This window comes from Mastomys coucha, unplaced genomic scaffold, assembly GCF_008632895.1.
Source record: "Mastomys coucha isolate ucsf_1 unplaced genomic scaffold, UCSF_Mcou_1 pScaffold16, whole genome shotgun sequence".
Lineage (NCBI taxonomy): Eukaryota > Metazoa > Chordata > Mammalia > Rodentia > Muridae > Mastomys > Mastomys coucha.
Window position 1 is genome coordinate 8,238,748 of NW_022196898.1, and position 26,419 is coordinate 8,265,166.

The 26,419-nt window shown below is 39.3% G+C and overlaps 2 protein-coding genes across 3 annotated transcripts in view; one reads left to right on the top strand and one right to left on the bottom strand.

The window, feature by feature from the left end:
- Positions 1-10,572, top strand: part of Rnf13 (ring finger protein 13) — a 91,082-nt gene extending 80,510 nt beyond the window's left edge. For both annotated transcript variants that reach the window (XM_031373894.1, XM_031373893.1), the window contains 2 exons: positions 8,680-8,760; positions 9,218-10,572. In XM_031373894.1, the coding sequence (XP_031229754.1) occupies positions 8,680-8,760; positions 9,218-9,582 (446 nt within the window). In that variant the 3' untranslated portion in view covers positions 9,583-10,572. The remainder of the gene's footprint in view (positions 1-8,679; positions 8,761-9,217) is intronic.
- A 4,465-nt stretch (positions 10,573-15,037) lies between these two features.
- Pfn2 (profilin 2) lies at positions 15,038-21,107 on the bottom strand. The gene is made up of 3 exons (XM_031373895.1): positions 20,681-21,107; positions 18,512-18,704; positions 15,038-16,705 (listed from the first exon to the last, which is right to left on the bottom strand). Exons 1-3 carry the CDS (start codon positions 20,810-20,812, stop codon positions 16,608-16,610), a joined length of 423 nt encoding a protein of 140 aa, XP_031229755.1. The 5' UTR covers positions 20,813-21,107; the 3' UTR covers positions 15,038-16,607.
- Between the last annotated feature and the right edge of the window lie 5,312 nt (positions 21,108-26,419).

Consider the following 26,419-nt stretch of genomic DNA (forward strand, 5'->3'; position numbering starts at 1 on the left):
GTTTCTTTGTTTTGTTTTGTTTTGTTTGTTTGTTTGTTTTTGGTAACAGAGAGAAATATATCCAGAATGCTATAGTGTGTGTGTGTGTGTGTGTGTGTGTGTGTGCGCGTGCGCGCGCAATCAGTTTGCTTAGTAACCCCTGTCCGTTTCCTGTTGTCTTTCAGTCCCTGAGATTCATGGAGCCCTCAGCCATCAATAGCATGTGCTCCTAATGACTTGTATGGGCCAGTCCCTCAGAAACTGATTTCTTCTGTATTATCTCAGATTATCCAATCTTTGTCTCAAGGATGGATGGGTGGTTATAATACTGTGTCTCCACTTCCATGGCACTCGTATTGATCCCTTCTGTGGCCATGCCACACAGCATCATAAACCGACTGTCAGAGGACACTGGTATTCAATCTTGCCCAGTTTAAGCAGGTCAGATGTTTATGGTGATTAACTCCACCATGAGCTCTTTGGCAGAGATCTAACTTGTGTTCTTTTCCTTGCATCCTGCCAACTCTGGGAAACACAGGCCAACACCTTGATCTTGTTTTCTCCTTTTTCTGCCTTTCCTGCCAAATCAGAGGATAATACTTACTTTTTCCCATTATAAATCATCTTGTACTCTGACATTTTCCTTCTTGGCAGATAGCTGAATCTTAGTTACATGTCTTACGGCCCACAGCAACCCATGCGACATCTGTGATAAAGTGCATATGATCTCATCTCATCTGGGCTTTATGGACTGCAATAGTCCTTACTCCATCAGCTGTTTGGATATAGAGCTGGGGCTGTGTTCATCAAAGGAAGCATGGCACCTCATACTACACAGAAGATGGCCACTTTAAGTGGCCCATTCTCAGGTGTCTTGGCCTTGGTTTTCTATCTTATCTCTCCTTCCTGGGAACATGTAATTGCCACAGTAGTAAGGAGGCACACTAGTCATATCACACAGGGGAAATGGCTATATCATAAGCTCCACCCACAGACAGAACACCCGCAGTGCAGTTACATTTTTTCATTCATCCCAGAGGCCACACTTCTCCCCAACTCATCTAACAGCCCTTATTCACATTCCAATTAGGTTGTGCAGCTTTCCCTGGGAAGACATGAATAAACATTCATTCACCCTGGCTGGATAGGGCTCGGATGACAGACCAAATAAATAACTCTACCTTACTCTAGCTTAATGAGCCGATGAATTCATTAGGGTTACTTAAAGCAGTATGGGTAACTCAAAGATAGCCATATCCCTGTATAGTGCACGCCAGCATGGGTGATGACTCAGAAAAGCCTCATCTCTGAAGTACTACACTTAGCTCCACTAAGAGGGTCTCATCTCTCCTGTAATTGCTTGCTATTTCATAGATAACCTTTGAGAAGGGCTATACGAATTTTTAGGTCTTGCGAGCTTCTGGAATATTGCAAATCTCAGTCCTCCCTGCAGGAATTTTACAGTTCAGAGGAAACAGCTACAGAGCACTGTCTCTAAAAATCTAAATGAATAACTTAAGAATGAACTAACGTGGATCTATAGGTGTCTTAGTTAGGTTTTTGTTACTGTGAGACAATACCTTGACCAAAGCAACTTATAGTTCTAGAGGGAGGAGTTTACAGTGTTTGGGAAGTATGCTAGCAAGCAGCTGGCATTAGTGATAGGAGCAGGCAGCTGAGAGCATGGGCCCTACTTAGGCCAAATCATCTGTGAAAACGTATTTTTAGGATAGTTGGTGAAATTTGAATTTGCTTCAAGTGATATTAATAAATTTAGATGTTAAGAAATTGTCATTTATTTTTAGTAGGTATAATAGTGTTGTGATTATGTTTTTAAAGCTCTTACTTGCTATGTATAGTAGTATTCAATAAAATGATGTCTTAGTATTGGCTTTTAATTTTTTTCAAGAAAACACTGGAAGTAGATCTAACAAAGATTTTTAAAAATATTGAAATTGTTAAGCCTGATAATTGAAGATTAAATTGTTTAGTGGCATATTTTTATATATGTATGCTTTAAATTTCTTCTAATTTATAAATATGTTAAGGAAAGCAATGGGATACTTACATGTGTCTATACCTAAGTAGATCCAGAGGAATGTTGTACTATCTTCCCTTCATCAATTTCTTTTCATTAGGAATTACAGAGCACTAGAATTACCATTGCATCACAAATCATTTTGTTTCTGGTTCCCCAGTTCTCTCTTGTCTCTAGAGTTCAGCATTACTCATGCTTTGTATTAAGACAACATTCATAGGAGGGGAGGCATACGGGTAGGCTATAGCAATGAGTAAGCAGCAGTCAGTATTCTTTAGTTGGCCAGTATTTCCCCCAGCATGGTATAATGGAAAGAATGAACCACTTGGATGTGACTGTGAGAACCCACTTAGCTTCCCTGGTAATATCTGTGCTATGCATCTTGCTCAGTTATGAGGAAAGGCAATGAAAAGCTGTCTTTTCAACTACGGGGTTCCTGTGACCTGAAAGTGAGCAGACCCAGTACTGTATTGCCATGATAGGTATAGAATCTGTGAAATCCTGTAGGTCAGGTGAGCTTCAGGATATCTTCACTTCTTCAGAAAAAGAAGCCTAAACTTGTGTTCTAACAGTCTATTGTGTCCTGCGGGGTGGTTATTCCTTTCAGTTGCCATGATTAATGTTTTCCCAATGATATTTGTAAATGAATGTGCACCTATCACTATTATAGACATATTAGAAAACACCGAGGAAAAGTATGACCCAATTTTCAAGCGATTTCCAGGACAAATATAAGTTTATATATAGCTCCATGAAAGTATGACTCCCTATCCTAGTACCTCATTCTGTACTGTAGTGAATGGACCACCCAGTCTAAACACACACACTTGCTTAGATTATAGATAGGCTTTGAATAATGTAGTTATACAACCTTTAAGGATAAGATTTACTCCCAAAAGTATGGACCAGCTCATCATATTTAGTTATCTTACTAATTTTGGACTAAAACAAAAGTCTGTATTGCTTATATTTTCTCCTATTCTCCCTCCTGTTCTTATTTCAGGGTACCTCTTACTAATGTCAAATAAAACACTTAGATGCCCATCAAAAACTTGAACTTTTTATTTTATACATGACCTTTTATTTCACCCCAGGCTGTTAGCAGTGTTTGTTCATAAAATTTCAGATGATGGGGATTGCATCATTTCTCTTCATTCTTGTTACTGCAAGTCAACCTTTATTACTTGAATCCTCAAAGTGCCAGACAGTTGGTTGGTCTTACAGTCCCTGTGTTCACCTGTATATCTCAGGCGCATTTCCTTTTAGTTCTTTGATAATGGGTTTGTAACAACATGCTTCAATCCACTGTTTCCTCTACTTGAAAGGTTTCTGTTACCCTCTGCTGTTTACCATTTTATCATAGAGCAGTCATCTTGATATTTAGGGCTTTTGGTGATCTAGTTCAATTACATTCATTTAACTTTATCTTCCACTCCTATTTATTACTTAACTCTGCATGACTTTGATGTGTTCATTTGAAAATGCTTTATATTTGTTTACTGTTCCAATAATGTCTTTTCCTTTTTAAAATTCAGTTTACACTTAAGGTCTTATTTGAACTCCTCTTTAAGAATTCTTCTTTATAACTCGTCATAATAAAGTCTTCATGCTTGGGTATCTGGATTGTCAGTAGACATAATATCTAGTATTGCTACTAGAAAGTATTTTGTTTATGTCTTACTTTCAAGTTGGATGACACATTCAACGTGAAAAATATGAGGCCAGTCTCTTTCTATCAGGGCCCATCTACCACTTCCCAATAGTGCCATGCTGGGGAACAAATCTTTAAAACAAAGGCCTTTGGGGAACATTCAAGACCCAGATGGTAACACATCCTTTGCTAGAATGTTCTACTGGGGTGTTAGTATATTCTTACCAATCTCTTATTACAAGTGAACTCTTTAGAAGGAAATTTATGTTTGATTTTTTTTTTATAGTTACTTTACTTAAACTGAGATTTAAACTCAAGATAATCTAGCCAACAAGCATAAATCATTTAGAAGCATCACTTATCCAAGAGCCTTAGATGTACTGAAGTCGAGCAGGTTTTTAACTTTCTTTATATTGCAAAGAAAGAAAAAGAAATACTAGAGTAGAACACCAGTATTTCAGGATATGTGCAATTTTAAAAATAGACTTTTTTAAAATGTGTATGTGTGTTTTGTCTGCATGCAAGTATGTGCACCTCATGTATGTAGAAATCAGGAGAGGGTATCAGATCCCCTGGTGTTGGAGTTATAAATGGTTGTGAGCCACCATGTTGTGCTGAGATTTGAACCCTGGTAACCTCTCTAGTCCAGCATATATACAAATTTAGATGCCTTGAAATCAGCTCTGGAAGTATTTTACAATTTTCTAAATTCCTAATTTCCAGGTGGCTGTTTAAAAATACTTGTGGACTAGGGAGGTAGGTCAGTAGGTAAAGCACTTGCCAAGCAAGGGGAGGGCCTGTGTTTGAACTCACGCCCCGCCCCCAGCCCCAGGTGGAGACTGCAGAATATCCAGAAGCTCACAGGTCAGCTAGCCTGGTGTATGCAACAGGGAACAAGGGATTCTGTCTCAAATAAGGTAGATAATAAGTACCAACATAATACACACACACATACATACATACATACATACATACATACTACACATATACATACTAACAAAAATTTACAGACTAAAAAATTTCTAGATACTATGAGGGAAGGAGGCAATAAAACAAAATGGCGAAGACAAGAAAGACCTTGAAGTTTAGAAGTCTGGATTCCCCTGTAGGATTAGATTTTTTAATATCTACCTTAGTAAGGGTTTTTAAATGCTTTAACCTCTCTTCTTTCTAGGTAGTAGAAAAGAAAGGTTAATAGAGCAAAAGGAGGATGTGGACCTGTTTAGAGAGAGTTCTTTTGGGAAGTTCCAATCTTCCTTGTCAGGATATCAGCACTTCAGTTCACACAAATCAGCAGCACTAGCTGGATCCACTAGCAAACACTATTCACAAATCAGCAACAGTGAGAAAAAACCTCGAGGCTCAATCATCCTAAGTCAGTGGATGTGGCAAAAGCAGCTGGCATATCATGAGGATTTCTTTGGTATATTTCTCTCTACAAAGTCTCAACAAATGATATTCAGCAAAGAAGGCAAGCCAAACGAATGCCACAGCATTGTTAGCAAAGCCCAATGAAGACCAGCAAAGAGTAGCAAGGGGAACCAATGGTACTCTCTCAAGCGCCCACTCTAAGTAAACATATTCCCCTTTTCCAGGCAGCTTCCAGAAAAACACCAAGTGTCTGTTCTCAGCAAAACATCCTCTCATAAGACAGTTTCCGAAAAAGCATCACATGACACAACTGAGTCTCCAAAGACACCAGAAATTTCCACTTCATTCCCCCATATGTTGTGTGTGTGAGATCTTATTCAGTTTCTTAACCTTCCCATTATGCATTATATTTAATGTGTAAATGTGACCAAGAGTACCTATGTTGGGGGAGGGGGTTGTATAAATAAATGTATGAAAATGCTAGATGGGCTTGGTGTCTTCTGTCAGTAGTCCCACACTTTGGAGGTGGAAATAGGGGGATGAGGAGTTAGTTGAGGGATAGCTGTGGGCATAGCAATTTGGAGGCTACCCTGGCTAAGTAAGACCCAATCTCAAGTACACAGGCGCATATTCACAGCAGGGGGAAAAAAGAAAAAAAAATGCTTAACAGAGCCATGTAACAAAACTCAAAAAATGGTAGATAGTAAAAGTTACTAACACAAAGCAACTCCTTAAATGTCTTAAATAAAATGAAATTTTCTCTTATTTAAGTTACTAAGCTCCTAACCACTGTAGCTGGAAAGTTACTTTCCAAGATAATATATGTAGAAGAAAGATTTTTTTTTAACCACAGAGATGAGAAAAGAACAGCATAGCATTTTATAGTAATTGCTCTAAAATATGGAATATTTTTTTATAATTTTTTACTACTTTAACCTAGTTACTAAGTAATGTTTTAGTTTTCATAATTACTTTTGCCATCATTTGCTTTTTACTGACAAAAATGTCTGTCCATCCTTTGTCTCCCACATCCTTAGTTTTTAACCACATTTTGACTAGGGATGAGGCATGAGGTGAACATGTAGCCAGCTTTTCCATGTTTGTAACACATTCAACCCATTCAATTCAAATTCAGTCAGCAGATGCTAAATATTTAAATTGTGTAACTTCCCAAGGAGTTTCAGTGAACACTGTCACTAGCTCAGTGTAGAATAGCTGATTTGATGGGCATGGCCTTTGCTATTCCCTGTGATAAGCCAGTATGTCTACCATCCTAGTTTTACCAGGGTTGAGATCAAGATGTGTGTGCCAACGTTGTGCACTCTGCTTCTGCATTATCTCTATGAAGCAAACAAAATACCCTCCACAAATATGCATCTTGATTATTTTTGGTTTTGACTCTGAAAAACTGAAACTCTGAAAAACTGAAGCATAATTTATGTCTTAAAAGGCTATATATCAAATAAATAAACTTACAAGATAGGACAAGACAGTGTGTTTTACTACTTCAGAACTAGTCCAGGACAAGGACTTTCTACAGAACATACAGAACATGAGGGTTGGGCTGATGACATGGCTCAGTGGGAAAAAGCACCGACTGCTCTTCAGAAGGTCCTGAGTTCAAATTCCAGCAACCACATGGTGGCTCACAACCACCCGTAATGAAATCTGACGCCCTCTTCTGGTGCATCTGAAGATAGCTACAGTGTACTCACTTATAATAATAAATAAATCTTAAAAAAAAAAGCAGAACACAAGGGTTTATTCTGGTTCACAATCACAAACTATATCTTTGAGTCTTATGTAAAGTAAATATCGTAACAAAAGATCAATAAGATCAATAAGATCAATAATATAAGATCAATATGAAGTCATTACATGAAACTATTTACAGGACATAAAAACTCAATGACTCTAAAATAACAAATCTATACATTTAAAGATGATCCAGATTACAACTAATTTTTAGTTTCTTGGATTATAAATTATGACAAATGCAATAGCTTAAAGAACTACAAATTTATGTCTTATTCTATGTATCTCCTTAAATTATGTCCTTATTCTATATAAGGGCTCTTGCAGTCATCCTGAATTCATGTGAAAACCCCAAGCCATTCTCCTTATCCACCTTGATCCCTGTTAACCACATGACTTATAATAGGCATATTATTGGATAATGAGACTAAATGTTTGACATGTTATGATAACATCAGTTGTGATTTAACTGCTTATTCAAACTCTTACCCCCAACATCCAGGTTAGTGATTAACCTGTATAATTATAGGTTATCATAAATATATTAGAGCTCTTTAATATTTCTGGTTAAGACTTGTCTAATCAGTCTGACCAAACTCCACATGAGAGTCTAACATGTGTACACATGAATTTGTTAGACTGTATTTGGTAGTGACAATACAGTAAGCAAAATCAAGGTACTAGTAAAATGAAAACACTAATTTTCTTACAGCTTTCTTTCTTTCTTTCTTTCTTTCTTTCTTTCTTTCTTCCTCCCTTTCTTTCTTTCTTTGGTTTTTCAAGACAGGGTTTCTTTGTGTAGTCCTGGGCTGTCCTGGATCTCACTCTGTAGACCAGGCTAGCCTCAAACTCAGAAACCCACCTGCCTCTGCCTCCCAAGTGCTGGAATTAAAGGCGTGCACCACCACTGCTAGATCCCTCTTACATACTGAATTACTTGCTTGGAAAAAGCCATTATTCCCTTTTCTGTATGGGCCCATCCAGACTATTTTCCCAGATAGCAGCTTTATTTCTAATATCTTCCAAAGTTGTTCTCCCTGTGTAGGTCAGGCAATGAAACTCTCTTTTGTTTCCTAAAAGTTATTTTTGGACTAAACTAAAACAGTTATTGATGTAACAAAGTATTTTTAAATCTACCCCCCAAAATCAGCTGTATTTAAAAGAATACTGCTTTGCTTCCTTTAAACATGTATCCTTTGGGGAAGGAAAAAAATGTATCCTTGGAATTCTAGAAGAGTTATAAATTAAGGAAGCCAGATAGTATAAGGCAATAAACAAGAGTAAGACACCAAAGCAATGATAAGTAACCATTTAGTAAATACCAATTTCCCTGGTCACTTGTTTTCATAGCAACCTTATAACACCAGAGTTGGTACATATTGTTTATTTGAAGCCAAGTGTCTTCATTTTAAATCGATTTTTATTTAACCTTAGTATCTGAATGTCTCAATGGGCTTTTGTATATGTGTGTGTGGTGGAGTAGGGATATAGTCAGTGGTTAAAACTCCTACTTAGCATTCCTGTATTCAGTCCTATCATCAGCCACAAAAATGACTCAGGTTTTGAGAAGTTTAGTGAAATATTGTTTTTTAGTATAAAATATTTCAAAACTAAGATTTGAATGCTTAAGTAAAGCACTAATGTAACTGTGATTCTTATGAAAATCTTTGACAAACATAATCAATGTAAACAACTCTGACATATATTTTTAATTGCCTAAGTTGAGTAAAAGGCTAATTACTTAAAACTTCAGGTTCCTGAAATTAAAGTAGCTCTTAGAAAAACAAAGGCATCATTTAGAGACAATCAAAAAGCATTTATAATAAAGGTTTGTAAAGTTTCAATGAATCTGTGGCATATTTTTATTTACAGTTTTCTGTTACAGGAGATGAGTACGATGTGTGTGCTATTTGTTTGGAGGAATATGAAGATGGAGATAAGCTAAGGATCCTTCCCTGTTCCCATGGTATGAGTATTCACACAGTGCTTTGAGCTTGCGTATAATTTGATTTTGAGTTCTGTATAAAGGGAGAAGAGAGAGCAATGCAAAAATAAAGGATAGATATGATTCTATAAAAATGCACTAACTTCTCATATGCATACACAATGTGAGCAGATCACTATACTAAATAAACATAGCAAGAAATTAAATGTAACAGTCTCTTCATACAATAGTGTTATACATGCTTGACTCAAGAGAACTATCTATGGATCTTAGTTTCCATGTATCAGTGTCATCCTTTTGTGTTGTGATAAAAAGAAAATATTGCATAAAATACCAAATTTCATCACCTGGTAATATTGAGATCATATACTTCATAACGAGCATCTTATGCCCTGCTGAACCAAATCAAGCATTGTATTTGAAAATAAGTGCTTTTAACAGAATTGTTGTACTGAAGATGTATATTTTGCTTCAACAGCTTATCATTGCAAGTGTGTAGATCCCTGGCTAACTAAAACCAAAAAGACCTGTCCAGTCTGCAAACAAAAGGTTGTTCCTTCCCAAGGTGATTCGGACTCTGATACAGACAGCAGTCAGGAAGAAAACCCAGTGTCAGAGCACACCCCTTTACTTCCACCCTCAGCTTCTGCCAGGACCCAGTCGTTTGGGTCTCTGTCAGAATCCCACTCACATCACAACATGACAGAGTCTTCGGACTACGAGGACGACGACAATGAAGAGACCGACAGCAGTGACGCAGACAATGAAATGAATGATCACAGTGTTGTGGTCCAGCTGCAGCCTAATGGTGAGCAGGATTACAACATAGCAAATACTGTGTGACTTTCAAGTGGTTGGTTTATTTCTCTTATAATGTTTATTTAGATATATGATTTGATTTTCTGCTCCCTTTAGAAGTTTCTGTAGAAATAACTTATTTTTTAGTTTTTTAGTGTAATCAAGTTCCTGAAACAGGCTATATGATCTCTAATACTTATCTCCAATAGTATACAGCCACTTCACTAACAAGTAACAGACTGGTGCTGTAACTCAGGCATCAAATTAGCTCTCTGGGGATGACAAAATATAGCCAAGACACTTTAAAAATCCTCAGTATAGCTTGAAATAAAGACCTAGATCACAGTATGCAAATGTTGTCTTACACATGGAGTCTGCTATGGTCATCTAGCATGAGCTAAAGAACTCTCACTTTCATAAAGTTGCCTAGTGTTGTTAAGTTGGCACATGTCTCTTCTGATAGTCCTTCTATGACATGATTAATGAGTGGCAACAAGCAGTTTAGGAATTTTCTTCATAGTACCACAGAGAAACTAAAAAGTGTCTTTTTTCTATTCCCAAGTAGTTTTTTTCTTGTAGGAAAAGTCTAGTGTAGAATCCAAACACTCTGTTTTAAGGTTTTCAAAACCACTATAGTGTTATGAGTTTGATTCCGCAGGAATGTCTCTGGACCTTACTTTCCATATTTCAGTATCCTTTTGTGTTGTGACTTTAAAAATCCTGCATAAAAATACCAAATTTCAGTAATTGTTAATATTGAGATCACATACCTCTTCATAAAGAGCATCTTATGCTAATTAGCCCTGCTAAACCATGTGCAGAGGAAATTGTTTAAGTATTGGATTTGAAAATAAGTGCTTTTGTTTAATAGACCTAATGTATTGAGGCAATGTATTATGAAAGCAAAATTATATAACACTGTAACTATGTAGAAAATATACTTAAATATAATCAGAATGCTAAGACTTTTTATATGGCCTTGTATGAAGAGAGCTTCAATGTTAATAAATGTTTTCCACTTTAAAAGCCACAAAGTATTTGTTCTGGTCAACTCTTAACATTAGCCTTATATGCAGGGTGCTATAAAGGAGAATGATGGAGATCATACATCACCTTAGGATTTGATACAAAGTTACTTCCAAATTACAGTTAGACTTACCCACCAAAGTTAACACTGTAGCCAAAGTCATCTCCTAAATAGTAGTGTAAATCAGGGTATTTTGTTGTAAATTGTGACACATTCTTTACAGTAGATGCATTTAGTGACATGGAAAATTGAATAAAATCATGTACTAGAATAAGTATATCAGTTGCATGAGCATTTCATTATCTTTTTAAAATGCTGAATTTTAAGAGAAATATAACACTAGGGAAAAGAAATTTTAAGTTTGAATTGTTTCTCTTTAAAAATTTTATACTCACTTTGTTTCTTTGTTGAATTTTTTGCTTGCTTGTTTGGTCAGCTGGTTGGTTTGGTTTGGTTAGGTTACTTGAGCCAAGGTTTCTCTGTATAGCCCTGGCTGTCTTGGAACTCACTCTGTAGACCAGGCTGGCCTCAGACTAAGAGATCCTCCTGCCTCTACCTCCTGAGTGCTGGGATTAAAGACCGGCACTACTACTGCCAGCTCTCTTCTTTTCTTTTTAAAGATTATTTACCATAGTAATATAGCAACATGGTACTGACACAAAAACACACAGATGAACAGATCAGAGGACCCAGATATAAAGCTATGAGATTACAGCTACCTGATTTTTAACAAAGATGTTACAATACACATTGGAGAAAGGACAGCATCTTCAACAAATGGGGCTGAGAAAACTGGGTGTCCACATACAGAAGAATAAAACTTAAACCTTATATCTCTTACCTTGCACAAAAACCAATTCCAAATATAGCAGAGACTTGAGTGCTTGTTAGATCTGCAATTCTGAACTACTAAAGGATATTGATACAGAAATAGGCAAGGACTTTCTGTGTAGGACTCCAGATGCTCAGGAAATAAGGCCAACAAAGGAAAATGTTAAAAAGAGGGAGCCTACAGAGTGGAAGAAAAATCTTTGCCAGGTATCTGGTAGCATTTTCATGTATATATAAATATATAAAGAGCTTAAAATTAAAAAAAAAATGGAAACAACCTGATAAAACAATGATCTAGGGAATTGAACAGAGTTCTCAACAGAAGAAATACAAATATGTAATAAATTCTTTAAGTGTTCAATATCTTACTCAAACCCGAATGGCTATTGTCAAGAACAAATGATTCCAAATGCTGGAAATGTTGTGGGGAAGGAAAATTTATTCACTGTTTGAGGGAATGTAAACTGAGGCAACCACTATGGGGATCAGTGTCAGTGTCTCAAAAACCTGAAAACACAATGGTGCTGTATGAGCCAGCTGGACACATACCCAAGGATGCCATACCCTCCAGCAGAGGTACGTGGGCTTCCATGTTTAGTGCACCTCTATTCACAATATCCAGGAAATGGAGCCAGCTTAAATGTCAATGAATAAAGAATGGATAATGAAAATTATACATACATACAGTGGACTTCTAACCAATGGTAAAGAGTAAAATTATTAGTTTCAGGAAAAAGTGGAAAATGGATCTGGGAAATAGTATACTGAGTGAGTTAACCCAGAGTCAAGGAAGACACACACTGCATCTTCTCCCTTATATGCTGATACTAGCTTGACAGTTTTAGAGCAGTCTGCTTAGCACTGAGTGCTGGTAAAGGCCAGAAAGAATGTATGTAGGATGGTGTGTGTGTGTGTGTGTATGTGTGTGTGTGTGTGTGTGTGTTTAACACAGTGGGCATTAAGTTAAAAGGTGGGGGATACTAGGGATAAGGCCTGAACAGGAAGAGGGGATGGGGAAGAGGGGAGAGGGGATGGAGGGGAAAGGATAACCAAAACTAAGGATATATAGGAAACCCATATGTTCACTTATTTTATAAGCTTATTGGAACAAAGAAGTTAGGTCATCGGTATCCTCTATGGATGGGTAATGTTCCTCCCCAGAGCCATGGACTATTAAACAATCAGTGCTAGGTATGGGATACTTCCTATGAATTGTTGAATGGTGGTGAGGGGGGAATTCAAACAATTCAATTTAAGGTCATTGATATTGATCCTGGTTGCCCACTTGAACCTAATTAAGACTGTTGCTGGAGATGTAACATTCTCTGGTCACTAGAGAAATGAGGCTGAGGCAGAGTTGGAAGTTTCCGTCACAGTGCCAGAAGGCGTTAGACATGCTACTGGGTAAGAAAAGTGGTTAATGGTGTTACTCAGTTCTGAATCCTGAGAGCTGTCATAATGACTTGCTAGGCAAGATGTCTGCACTTATGAAATAGTGCCAACTTAGGGATACCAACTATTGATTTGAGGTCTGCTGCACTGCCTGGGTCTGTAAACCCAATCAAGGGCTTGAGAGATCATAGGCCTATGAACATCCTACTTCTATTGTTTTACTATACTGTCATGTTAAACTGGCTTATAAATACTCATGTTTCTACCTGTATATTGGCGGTTCCCAGCCTTCATCAGAGATACTTGAGAGCAGAGGACAAAGGTTAATGTAGAAACCCATTAAATGCCAATGGAGAGTATGCCGGTGACAAAGGTGACAGGATTTGATGTTCAGCCTGGAGAGGATGGACCATCCACAACTCATGCACACCAGCTGCTGGTAGCTTGACAGACACTACCAACAGTGATGCATTAAGGAAGGCTGAGCCCATGATTTTCTGGTAACCCCTTTGAACTACTACTGGACAGTAAGTACCCCAAAGCTTTGGTCTCCTTGTGGAGAACTGTAGACATAATATAATCCTTCTGCTTTTGCTAACTGACAACATGATGTGTCACAGCTAACCTTTGTAGACGTATCTTAAGGAACACCTTAAATATTCAAGCCCTTAGAATTTTAAATTAGGTTTTGGGGCTGGAGAGATGGCTCAGCAGTTAAGAGCACTGACTGTTCTTCCAGAGGTCCTGAGTTCAATTCCCAGCAATCACATGGTGGTTCACAAACATCTGTAATGGGATCATATGCCCTCTGAAGAGAGCAACAGTGTGGTCATATACATAAATAATCTTTTTAAAAAGGGAAATTTAAATTAAGTTTTATAGACGTTCTTTTATTGATGCTTTTACTAGAAATATTTTAAATGTTATGGGAAATGCTAATAAAATTAGATCAAATTCCTATACTTACAGTTTTTTGAAAATATATTTTCTCATTCTATAAACTACTTTGTCATAAAATAGTATACAAACATTAGAAAGTTTAAGATATTAAGGAAAACGCAAGAAATGAAAGTCATAATCTTATGACAGACAAAGCAATGTCACCACTGTAATATCTTGTAAAATGTAAAATTTGTATGATATGAAAATACAAAATATCATTTCTAGTTTGGAAAGCAAAAGGTTCTGTTTAACATACAGTAATGACAACATTGTTCTACTCCTTTAACAGGCCAGAAAAACACTTTACTATAGTAATTACATAGAAGTTAAAATGTGATGACATTTTATAGATCTAGTTTTTTATAAACTTTTTTTTTTAACATGCATGGTGTTTTGCCTGTATCTGTGCACCCTGTGCATATAGTATCTGGGGAGGCCAGAAAAGGGTGTTGGATCCCTTGGAAGTTACAGGCAGTTGTAAGCCTCCATGTGGTTGATGGGACTTAAATTTAGATCCTCTGGAAGTGCTACTGTTGAGCCATCTCTCTAGACCCCAGCCTAACTTTGAAACCAGTTAGATCATTTGCATTGTTTCATTTAACCTAAGATAAAAAGGAATATTACAAAGCACAATGCTCACTGTCTACCACTACGCTTCAGCTTGACAACTTGCAGTAATAGTTTGTCGAGGTAGTCTTGAACTTATTTACTTAAGAGACTCTAGGATTAAAATATTTAGCTGTAGTCAACACATTACTCTGTAAACTAGAAACTGCATTAGCATCAGACTCTCCTGAGTGCTGACTGAGTAATGGCTTCTGGTCATGAGACTCACTGGCTGACATCAGGCTGCCAACAGACTGCAAATCTACAGTCACTGACCCTTCAGTCCAGAAGAACCCTCCATGATGGAGTCCACAGAAACTCTTCTTGCCACTGGGGCCTCTTAGTGCTTATGAGATTGAGTTCTCATCCAGGGGCCAACATAATATATTTATTCCCTAGCAGGTTAGTTTTCTTCACATTAAGTCTGAGAATGATCACAGAATGAAGGCACAAAAGCCACATTCACTAGACCAAAGTTTAGTGAAATTTGTAGGGACTCTCATATGCTTGCAATGAGTTTGGTGTTTTCCTCATAGCCCCGTGTCAGCTGCAGCTACCTATGAAGGCTTAGGCAGGAGTATTTTGAGTTAAAGGCCAACAAGGACTACACAGCAAACATTTCCCCTCCACCCTCCAAAATCAACAATAACAACAAAGCCAAAAATGTATAATTTATAATAAAGACAGGAGTCCAATAGAGTATTTGGTTGGAATAAATTTATTTCATCTGTCTGTAAACAAGGTGTTTAATAGTTATGGCATTTTTTTAAATGCATATTAAATCAGATGAGTTAGACTGTATCCCAGATGTAACAAAGTGCAGGGAAAGAAATGGACAAATCAGCAACAAGATTTGTTTTTAAATCTGTACATTATCCACAATGCCCAAACAATAGAAGCAAATACTAGAATGTCCCTAAAGTAGTGCCATTCGAAAGAAAATCCATCTCACAATAGCAACAGTTCATTTTAACAATAGTATGGCACAGGATACATATGAAAAAAATACATCACAAGACAGCCAAGTCCACAATAATGCAACTTCATATAAAAACCTAAGCTGCAAATAAAAATTGGTCCTATGAAAAATAAACTGGACACACTCCAGATGGTTATGTTGGGATACTTAATATCCATAATGGCAGCCTTTTACATTTTACTCAAGAGTACAGCTGGTGTGCAAAGAAAAGACAAGACGTCTGAGCTACTACAATGACAGAATGTCCCTGGGAATTTGATCGGTATGGTTACTGTAGTAAGGTCATGGGAGGAAGTGCCTTTGCTCTCAAAGTTGCACGCTTCATGTCCTATAGACACTACAAATAGTCTGTCCCAAGTGCAGTCACCATATTAAAGGTAAATCACTGCAACTCTCAATAGCTCATCAACAGAGGAGGTATTAATTAGGTTAAATAAACAGGCACTACACAAAAGACAATGGAAGCAAACCAAACACCTCATGTTGGAAGGGAGGGGATGAGAAAGGTGTGAAGTACAGATGCATGCACTTTTTCCTCCCAACCATGCGCTACAAAAGGAAGACTAAGTGAGCCAAGTAAATGCTCAAAGTGCTGAAAAGACACTGATCAAATCAGAGATTGTACACCGGCACCTTGCTTAATATTAACTTATTTTAGTAATCAGTATTCCACTAATTGCTAAGACGAAGTGATGCCCAACTTGGCATGCCCCCTTCCCCCAATTTCAAGATATCATGCAAATCATTATTGTGCTGCAATTATGATGCCAGATAAAGGTTGGATACACACAGTGGTTAACATACAAATGACCTTTTGGGAATCATGACATTAGAAAATAAGGAAGGAAAAACTAGCTACCATCTACAATCTGGTAGCACTGTGACTGTAATTAGGGCGGCGATGTAGACGGTTGGTAGGTAGGTAGGTAGGTAGGTAGGTAGGAAGGAAGGTAGGTAGAGGGGAGAGGCTGCTTACACATCAGACCTCTTCAGGTATAAAGCGAGTTCTTATGTTTTCTTGTTAATTGTGCCTGCGTGGACACATTCCTTTCCCATGACTATAACCAATGCTGGAGTACACAAGGAAACAAAACAAAAATGAACAGAATTATTTAAGGGGAAGGGGCAGAAAGAAAGACACCTTTCCCCACCAACAGAGGGATACAAAGGAGACACAGGTTCATATCCCATCACCCTGCATTGCTAATAAAATTTCCAGAATTAAGACTTAAGCTTACAGCTAGGAAAATTTAAGAGCAATTTTCCCCTAATACTTAACAGTCTGCCTAGCAGCTAGAACCCAGAGTCTCTCAAGTATTTTGCCATTGAGTATGCCTTCTTATTCAATCCGCCTCCATGGACCCCTTCTTTTCCCATTACAAAGACCAAGACTGAAAGAAAAAGGAGAAAAGTGTTTCAAAAGAAGTGTTAATCAAGAAATCACATTAAGTTTAAGCAGATAGATTAATAAGTTAACATTAAGTTAGTTTTCCATGAACTGTTAAACACTGAAATCTATTATGTCTCCAGAATGGAGAGCCTTCAAGCTAGTAAATAAACTAAAAACAGCACACTGCTGGAGGCATGTAGGAAATTTCACTGTATACAGTCAATTTCCACAAAGGGATCTTTCTGAGAGCCAGGAGAAAAGTGACCATTTACCTTGCATCCTAGGGAAAGAGTCTGGCTCATACCACATTATGTGTCTCCAAAAATATACTTTAAAAACTTTTGTATTTTTCATTTACAAACTCTCCCCAAATGCAACATGCATGATAAATACAAGCTATTGTCTTACATGTGTAATATAAATGAGTTGACATGTCTATTACTTCCAGAGGGAAATGAAAACCAAATTTAAACAGAAATGTTACTACCAGTTAGAAAACTCTACATTAGTCTTATATAGATAGATACTTCACTTTGCTAATTGTTTCCAGTCTAAAAATCACAAAACCTGTTTACTATTTCTAGCACCTAATTTGTATTGTGCTGAACTCAACTATATGTACAGGTGTGTGTCAAATATACTCACTGCCACTAGATGTCAGCAGTGTTCTATGGTTAAAAAAAAAGTTTCATTTGGCTTCAAGTGTTGATTTTTTTTTTTTTAAAAAAATTACTTATTCATGTTTTTGTCATGCATATCTATATACTGCATGTGTGCCTGGTGTTCTTGGGGGCCAGAAGAGGGCATCAGAGTCCCTGGGACTGTAGCTACACAGGTGTGAGCTGTAGTGTGTGTGCTTGGGTTAGGACCTCACTCGTGGGTATATTATGCACTAAGCCATCTCTCCAGCCCTTCAGTGGATGTGTATTTTTTTCAACCCTGGCATCTTATGTATCTGCAAGCAGCAAAAACTTAAGAGTTGTCTGTTTTAAAGTTATCTTGTGACACCCACAACATTAAATTATAACTCACTGTAGGCTCGTGTATTTTCACACTGTAGAACTGTTCTATGTGCTAACTTTGCCAAGTGAGGCAGTTATACAAGTTAATACATATATGTACTTGTGTGTCAGGTGTCAGAGTAAACTTCAGTGTCAAAGGTTCTCTATGAAATATTAGATCTCCTTATGCCATACTGAGACCAGAATGTTTATTACCAAGTCTGGAAACTGGTACTAGAGTTTGTGGGCCAAGTACTTAATCTACCTGTAGTTTCCTACTTTTCAAATTGAAATCTCATTCTTTGGAAGCATTTTAGTAAATGGAACATGTACTCTAAAACTCTAGTCTACTTCTCTCTTCAGAAATGTTCCTGGCAGAAAAATAAAATAATGTGATATTTTTTCCTTTCTTTTCTTTTTTTATGATGAGCAGAGAATTGATTTAAATCTAAGCAAACATCAAAGGAAGGATCTACAAGTAAAGACTAATTAGACACAAAAATAACTAAGTGACTGGGACAGTTTAACAATCATATATACCACAGTATCGTAACATGTTGGATTGAGGCACCTTTTCATTGTTAAGTTTACCAAAGTTGTCGTAATTTAGAGTAGTCAGGGTGAGGCTGCACATGCACCACTCTATAAAGTAGACAAGCTGAAAGCAGTGCCACCCTTCAGTGCTAAGCAGTTCACAAAAACCACTTTAATAGCCATTATGAACTAATTTTCAATTTAAACCATTAAAGAAACCCAAGTTGTAATATGACATGCAACTTTTAGGCACAAAAAAATTGCCTGCTTACCTCTCCCAGCTCTGCCAACAGCAACATTGTATGTTGGCTCCCCACCTTGACTCTTTGTCCGGATATCCATTGTGCAGTCACCGTCAACATATAGACTATCTCTGATCACAGAACACTTCTTTGCTCCAAGAGTCAAACCGTTGGTAAAGAAACCTTCCCGGTCTTTTCCTACAATCATATCTATTTCTACTGGCTGGCCACCCAAAATAAAAAAGAAAAAATTACAGTTAATCAGAATTTGATACAACAAACTGTGTACTGATGTAAAATCAAGATAGCTATTTTTATTATTTCCTATTCCTGCATGGTTACATGATTTACACATTAGTTTGCTTTTGCAATGAACAGTAAAGTCTGCTAACTAAAAGCCAGTGTATACCAACCATACAAAGAGTCTCCCTAAATAGTTGGCAGTTGACACTGGGTGCAAACTGAAAATGAGTTATTTATAAACTATATCAAGTCAGGTGCTACTTGAAGGTGCTTATGTAATTGTAAAGACTCAGCTATAAGCTCTTACAACAGCTTGCCTATCATATTCAGCCACATTAGTCATGTTGCATCAAATTTAAAGTTGGGTAAAAGTCGACCCAGATGAACCTGCTCACATCTGTTTTGAGCAGCTTGAAATGTCCCTGGTAGTATGGACCTCTGTCACCACAGACTGTGGGACATTTCCAAATTCATATTTCCCTCCTACTTTTCTAGCCACCACTCTTTCCTCTCCAACTTGCCTTGCCCTTCCATTCAATATCCAGCTTTCCTTCTGGACAAATGCAGAGTAGATTCTGTCTACAGCACTGCAGTAAGCAATAGTAAAATCAGAAAATGGAGGGGCATTGGTAAAGAAAGTGAGGTAGCCACCAGAACCGGAAAAGAGAATCCGTTCATTCTAACATTCCATGAATAAGAAGGAAGGCGTCGCCCCCATCAGAACTGCAGAGTCATAGCAGGCCCCAGCCATTTCCAAGCATACTCCCGCAATCTTCTTAAGCCCAGACAGCGGGAACTCACACACAAAGACAAGACTACAGAAAAAAAAAGTTAATCACCAAATGTCAATTCGCTATAGGAATTGTGGTCTCCCACATGGGGACAGGAGATCTTAAAGCACTCCTTTAACGGATTGAATCCACACTAATATGTTAAACCATGTTAAGTAGTAAAATGCTGAGCACCTATGATATGGGATTTGAATTCTGCTATGTGATGGGGAAGGAGTGGGAGTGGGGAGCAAAGAAATTAAGGGAATGGTCTTGTACTTGATACTGGTGTCAAAAATCTTAAAGAAGAGCATTGCATAGAAACGAGCACAACAATAAGCAGTGCTGAGACTGACGAATATTCTCCAAATGTGTGGCAACCGAGTCAAAAGCCATCAAGTCACAAGAAAATGAGGCAACGTGAAGCATAAATCAGTATTAGTTCTTTTACTACCATCACTAAAGAGGGAGTGACCTGGAGAAGTGTCACCCCCCCTCCAGCGACTCCCCAGATTTTTTTTTAAATCACCCTTAAACCATCCCCTTTTTAGAGCTATGTTGCGTAACTGGGGATAACAGTATATCGATGAATCTCTATAGGTGGAGAAGAGAAATCAATGGCAGTTCGCCATCTTGGAGGAAAAAAAAAAAAACTATAGAGCCACCAGCTGAAGTAAGTAGATTCACGATTCCACCTACGTGGTCCGCGTACCTTTCTCTCCAGCCTGGCAGGCCTGGACACCCGCAAGCCTACGCAAAGTCACTCCATTAATTCTCGGGACCCGGCCACTGCCGCCTCCCACATCCCGCGCTCACCACCGAGCCAGAGCCAGGGCCAGCCTGCCGCCCAGAACCACCCCCCCCCTCCTCCGCCCACACCCGGGGACCCGCACTGCAGCCCGCAGGGCTCCCCGAACGCTGAGGGGCCGCCCGGGGAGACGTCCCCTCCTCCACCCTGGCAGCCGCAAGCCGGGGCGCCGCCGGGGCGAAGAGTCCGGCCGCCCCGCCCCCGCGCGGCCTCGGGTAGCATCCCCAGGCTCAGCAACCGGCATCGGCTGCACCCCGTTCCTCAGCCGGCAGTACCCTCGTCCCTGCAGCCCTAGCCGCATCCCCTTCCTCGCGGGCGGGCGTCCCCTTCCTCAGAGGCCCGCCGCACACCTGCCGGCTTGGCGCCCCCGGGCCTCACCGTGATGCTCTGGAAGACGCCCCCGGCCGTGGCTGCCCAGACGTATTTGGCGTCGCAGTAGCCGACAATGGCGGCCTCCTGGCAGCAGCCATCGCACATCAGGTTATCCACGTAGCTCTGCCAACCGGCCATCTTCGAGCCCTTCGCACTGCAGCGGGGACGGCAGGAGCAGAGGCGCAGCAGCGGCGGCGGCGGCGGCGGCAGCGGAGGCGGGGCGGGGGCGGGGAGGAGGCGGCTCTGCGCAGGCACCGACCGCCCCTCTCCTGGGAACTGCGGCGGGCGGGGACAGGAGCCGCAGCGGGGAGAGCGCCGGGCGGCCGCGGCCGCGGGGCTCAGGAGCCGGTGGTGGAGCGACGCTGGCACCGGGGCTGGCGACGGCCGACTCACACCGCAGCTCCCTCGGCTCTCCACGGCCCGCAGGATGTACGCGCGCGCGCGCGCGCGCGTGTGTGCGTGCGATCCTTCCGCAGCGCAGCCGGCGAGGGTCCCGGGGAGGGCGGGGGAGCTGAGGCGGGGGCGCGGAGGGATACCGCCCGGGACAATCACAGCCCACGCGTGCGGGGGGCGCGCGGGCGTGCGGCTGGGGCGCGGCGGCGGAGGCCTCGCCACCGGCTAGGAGGCGAGGCAGCTTGAGTGGGCACCGTGGGGGTGCCGGAGCACCGGGAGCCCAGCGGCCGGCCGCGCTCACTCCTCCAGCGTCCGCTCCGGACGCGGTTATTGACAGCATCGGTGTCGGGTGGCTGGGTTGCCCTGGTGACGGGATGCGGAGGGTTTACTCTTTGTAGTGGGAGCGGCCGGTGCGGATGGCCCACACTTGCTGAGGTGTCTCTTGGAAGACCTTGGCCAGCGGCGGCTGCTGGCTCCTGAAATCAGAGCGGTGGCATCAGAGCGCAGCTCTGTGCTCTTTGTTGCCTCCTTTGAGTACAAGGAACACCAGGTTCAGTGGAGCTTTTGCCCTGAACCCAATGCTGCTCTTCAACAAAACAGACCCTATGTGCACTTGGTAACTGGAAAAGTTACTGTGCGTTAAATACATCCGTGAAATACAAAGAATAATCAAGCTAGAAAAGGATTCATTGAACTAGACCAGTGGTTCACAAACTACCTAATACGACCCCTTAATACAGTTCCTCGTGCTGTGCTGATTCCCAACCTTAAATTATTTTGTTGCTATTTCATATCTGTAATCCTGTTAGTTATGAATCATAATGTAAAAATCTGATATGGAGGATAGCTCACCCCAAAGGGTTTGAGGCCCACAGATTGAGACCCACTGTACTAGATGGTGAAAATATTTCAGAATCTACATCTGAGGAAACTTGTTTAACACAGGGTGGGAAGTGGTTTAAGAGTCTCTGAACATTCTCCTACATCTTTATTAATTTTATGCATTGGGTCTAGACCCAGCATCACATGTTCCCCAGCAATGACTAGTTTTAGAAGTATGACAAACCTGACCTGCCTATTAAGGGAAAGAAAGCTCCATTAGATGGCAAACTATTGTCAGCTTTAAAGTTGTGGAGGACACTGACAATTTTATAATAGCATCACTGAACATTTATTTTATTTATTTATTTATTTATTGGACTTCTAAAAATAAAACTAATGTCTTAGCATTCTGATCGCTGTGAAGAGACACCATGACCACAGCAACTCTTATTTAAAAAAACATTTAATTGGGGCTGACTTAGAGTTTCAGAGGTTTAGTCCATTATCATCATACCTGGGAGTATACAGGCTGACAAACACAGCTGAGAGTTCTATATCTGGATCCTAAAGCAACAGGAAGAGAGGACCACTGGTCCTGAATTTGGACTTTTGAAACTTCAAAGCCCACCACAGTGACATACTTCTTCCAACAAGGCCACCCCTCCTAATCCTTCCTGTGTAGTATCATTGATGACTAAGCATTCAAATGTATGAGCCTTTGGGGACCATTCTCATTCAAACCACCACAGGTAACCCTGGAAACTAGAGTAGGGCCAGCAACAGAGCAGTCAGCTTTCAAGTTGGGACAGTATTTGTCCTCCTGTTTGGAAGATAGAGAATTCTGCTCCTCATACAGGAATCGTCCACTTCTGCTTTTGCGTCCTCACCTGATTGAATCTCCCTTACTCTTTCCTATTTACCATTCTGCCTGTTTGTCACAATCATTTTAATTCTTAACATTTATTGTCAAATTAAAAAATATAGACAGGGTGAAGAAATGGTTCAGTAGTTAGGACCGGGTGCTCCTGTATAGTTTCCAAGTTCAATTCTCAGCATTTGTGTGGTAGCCCACAACTGTCTGTAACTCCATGGGATCCATGGCACCAAGGATGCAGGTGGTATACATATATATGCATGCAGGCAAAATACCAAGATACATAAAATAAATCTTTTTTAAAAATTAAAGATGAGGCAGGGTGTGGTGTCACATATCTTTAATCCCAGCACTAGAAAGACAGGCTCAGAAAGATCTCTTAAATTTGAGGTCATATCTTAGGGTTTCTATTCCTGCACAAACATCATGATCAAGAAGCAAACTGAGGAGGAAAGGGTTTATTCAGCACACATCTCCACACTGCTGTTTATCACCAAAGGAAGTCATGACTGGAACTCAAGAATATAGATTGACAAGCTCATGATAAGAGTCTGGGAGAGGATTTGATGTGGTCTTGGCCACACAGATAGCACAAAAAGTCACCAGAGTATTAACTATGCCTGCTCTCAGCCTTCTGGGTAGAAAACAAGTGATATACCCTCCCTTTGAAAGGGTGTCCCTATGTCCTTAGCATTCCTTGTTCCCACTAGTGCTTACCTGCAAATACAAGGACCTCAGTGTCTCCCACACTCTGATATTTTTAAGATTTTATTTATGGAGTTTATTATTTCATTCATATTCTCTTATTGTTGGATTGAAATATTGAAAGTATTAGAAGAGCTGCATATTTTGGAAATCCTAATCTACAGATTCAAAAAACGTATATTGCAAAAAGCAAAAAAAATTTAATTGCATTGCAGTTTTCTTTTTTTTTTTTTTACTAAAATCCAGTGTAAAAAAAATAAGAGTTTAGAGCCTGCCACTTTCTCATATTTTCAAAACTATAGCAATGAGTTTTAATAACTGTTTTACTTTTTCCACATGGTATTATTTTTCTGCAGCTGCTACAGTACGTTTTAAATAGATATGAAAATGATATTCTGCTAGCTGCAGCCTAAGTTGTAGTCTGTATACTAAGAGAGTCCATTCTGGGCCGTGGTTTTAGTACTATGAAAAAGCTACCCTGTGTGTAGGTTCCTTACTACGATCTTCCCTAGATGGTGCCAGCGCAGTGTCTACGATGTCCTGCCCCTAAGTCACCTAACCATTGCTCATCACACCTTCCAAAAAGTTTCAGTAGAGGCAGAATATTGGGGTTTAGGAACGATAAAGGTTAAACGCAAAGGACTATCAGTGTAAGAAAAAGAATTACCGGCTTGTACCTTCCTCTCCCTTCTTCAGAGCAGCAGTGCCTGGGCACCAGACTAGAGAGTCGTGGCTCTGCTGCTAGTGCACGTATTCAGAGTGGTGTGTGGGGAACAGCTCGTTAGCCACATGCTTAAATATGGAATGTGCTTTAACTGTGTACATTATCCCAAAATTCTTTCATGGAGGACAACTTTGATGTAGAAGTCCTTTGGTGCCTAAATAACGCAAACTAAGTCCATAAATTAATAATTTGGCCAACAAAAGTGCCGTAATAATTATATACAACTCGATAAGTAGTTGAATAGAAAGTAAAACAGACTCCAATTACCCAATTACAAAAATCAGAATTAAATTTAAGTCATCTAACATCTTCACCAACATATTTCATTTTAGGGGAAATAAATTAATTATAAAAGTAATATAATAATCAGGAAAAATTTTAAACTTAGCTCATCATTAATTGTCTTCTTTAACTCCTATAGTACTTTGTCTTAAGATCTATTTTATAAATATTAAGATAAGTATCTCAGCTCTATTAGCTTTTATCTATTATATCTTTTCTCCACTTCAGCTTTGTTTTATTGTTTTTTGATACAGAGTCTCTTGTAGCTCAGGCTAGCCTCAGACTTGATATTCAGCCAACTTCGCAATGACCCCAAACTCCTAATCCTGTCTTCTACCTTCCAAGTAAAAGTATTAGAACAGTACATTTCAACAATCACATCTCAAAAAATTTGAAATATATGTTGAAAATAACAAAAACAAAACATGTCTAGCTCAGCTTGTTTTTAACCTTTCTCCATCTTTACATTTTAGATGTGTCTCATAAATTTCACATAGAATTTTGTGAAATTTTGTCATTTTATCCAATATAACATGTATCTATTGGTTGGCACATTTATTCCATTTATATTCATTGTAAGAACTGACATATATATGAATCTATGTGAACAGTTCTACTAGTACCATTTTATGCTCCCCCCCAATTCTCTTCAAGTTGGATGGTGGTGGTGCATGCATGCCTTGAATGCCAGGCAGAGACAGGTGGATATCTGAGCTGGAGGCCAGCCTGAGCTGTCAAGTTCCAGGACAGCCAGAGCTGTTCTTAAGACAGAGAAACCCTGTCTTGAAAAACAAAACAAAACAAAACAACAAAAAGAAAGAAAGGAAAGGGAAGGAAAGGAAAGAAAACAAAAAAGGAAAGAAGAAAGGTGTGTGAAGGTGTAAATAGGTATTTTAAATTTTTCATCTGAAATTTATATGTTCAATTTTATTCATTCAGTGTTTGTTACTCTGAAGATGTTTGCCTTATATATTTAACATAATAGAACTTTAAGTGATATTGTAAAGGTCTGTAGAGCGTTTGAAGTCTGGTCATTCTACAGACTCTTTACACAGACCTTTATCTTTTTACATACATTCTGGTTATTTACTTACTGTTCCCTGTCACATCCCAAGCCATTTCTATGTCTTTAATTATGTCTTAATGTCAGTCTTTGCTGGTACATTTTATGTTTTTGTTTTTCTGAAAATGTCTTTATATCTTCATTCCTGTCAAAGCAGACTCTATGCATTAAGGAAAGGCCAACTCTTTGCCCAGTTTCCACCTTTTCTCTTTCAGTACTGCATTCTAGGTGATTCTGTTAGCTACACTACACATTCCATTTTAATTTTCAACTGTTTCATATATTAAATGACAGTTTTTATTTTAAACATTTATTTTTATTTTTGAAATTACATTTCACTGTGAAACATTAACTTTCAGATGATTACTGCGGGTCCTGTCCTTGCTTGTCATCTTTTGGTTACAGGGACCACTTCTTTAGACATCTGTGTTATTGTATACTTTGTATCTGTCTGACAATTCCTACCTCTAAATAACTGTGTATACTGATTTTGCTGGTTTATGAGTTCATATTTCTTCATGTTTTTATCATTTCTGTGGTATTGTGAATTTAACACAAGCCCTTTTTCCTGCTGGGCAAGTATTGTTCCAGTCAGCTATACATACCAGCCCTGGGTTTTTTGAAACAGCGTCTAACTATGTAACCCTGGCTTGTCTTTAAATGGTAAGCCTCTTGCTTCTACAAATGCCAAGATTATAGCAGTGTGACACCACACTTTGCATTGTGCTTTAAAACAAATGTACCTGGTTTGGCTCATTGGTCATAGCTGCTGACATTTGTACTCAGTAGCCCCATGATTCCTGCTTACATTCAGGCTGCCGCTCTAGTTTTCTCTGAGAAATTTTTCCTATTTATTTGGTAGATAGGGGATTTTGACGTTTT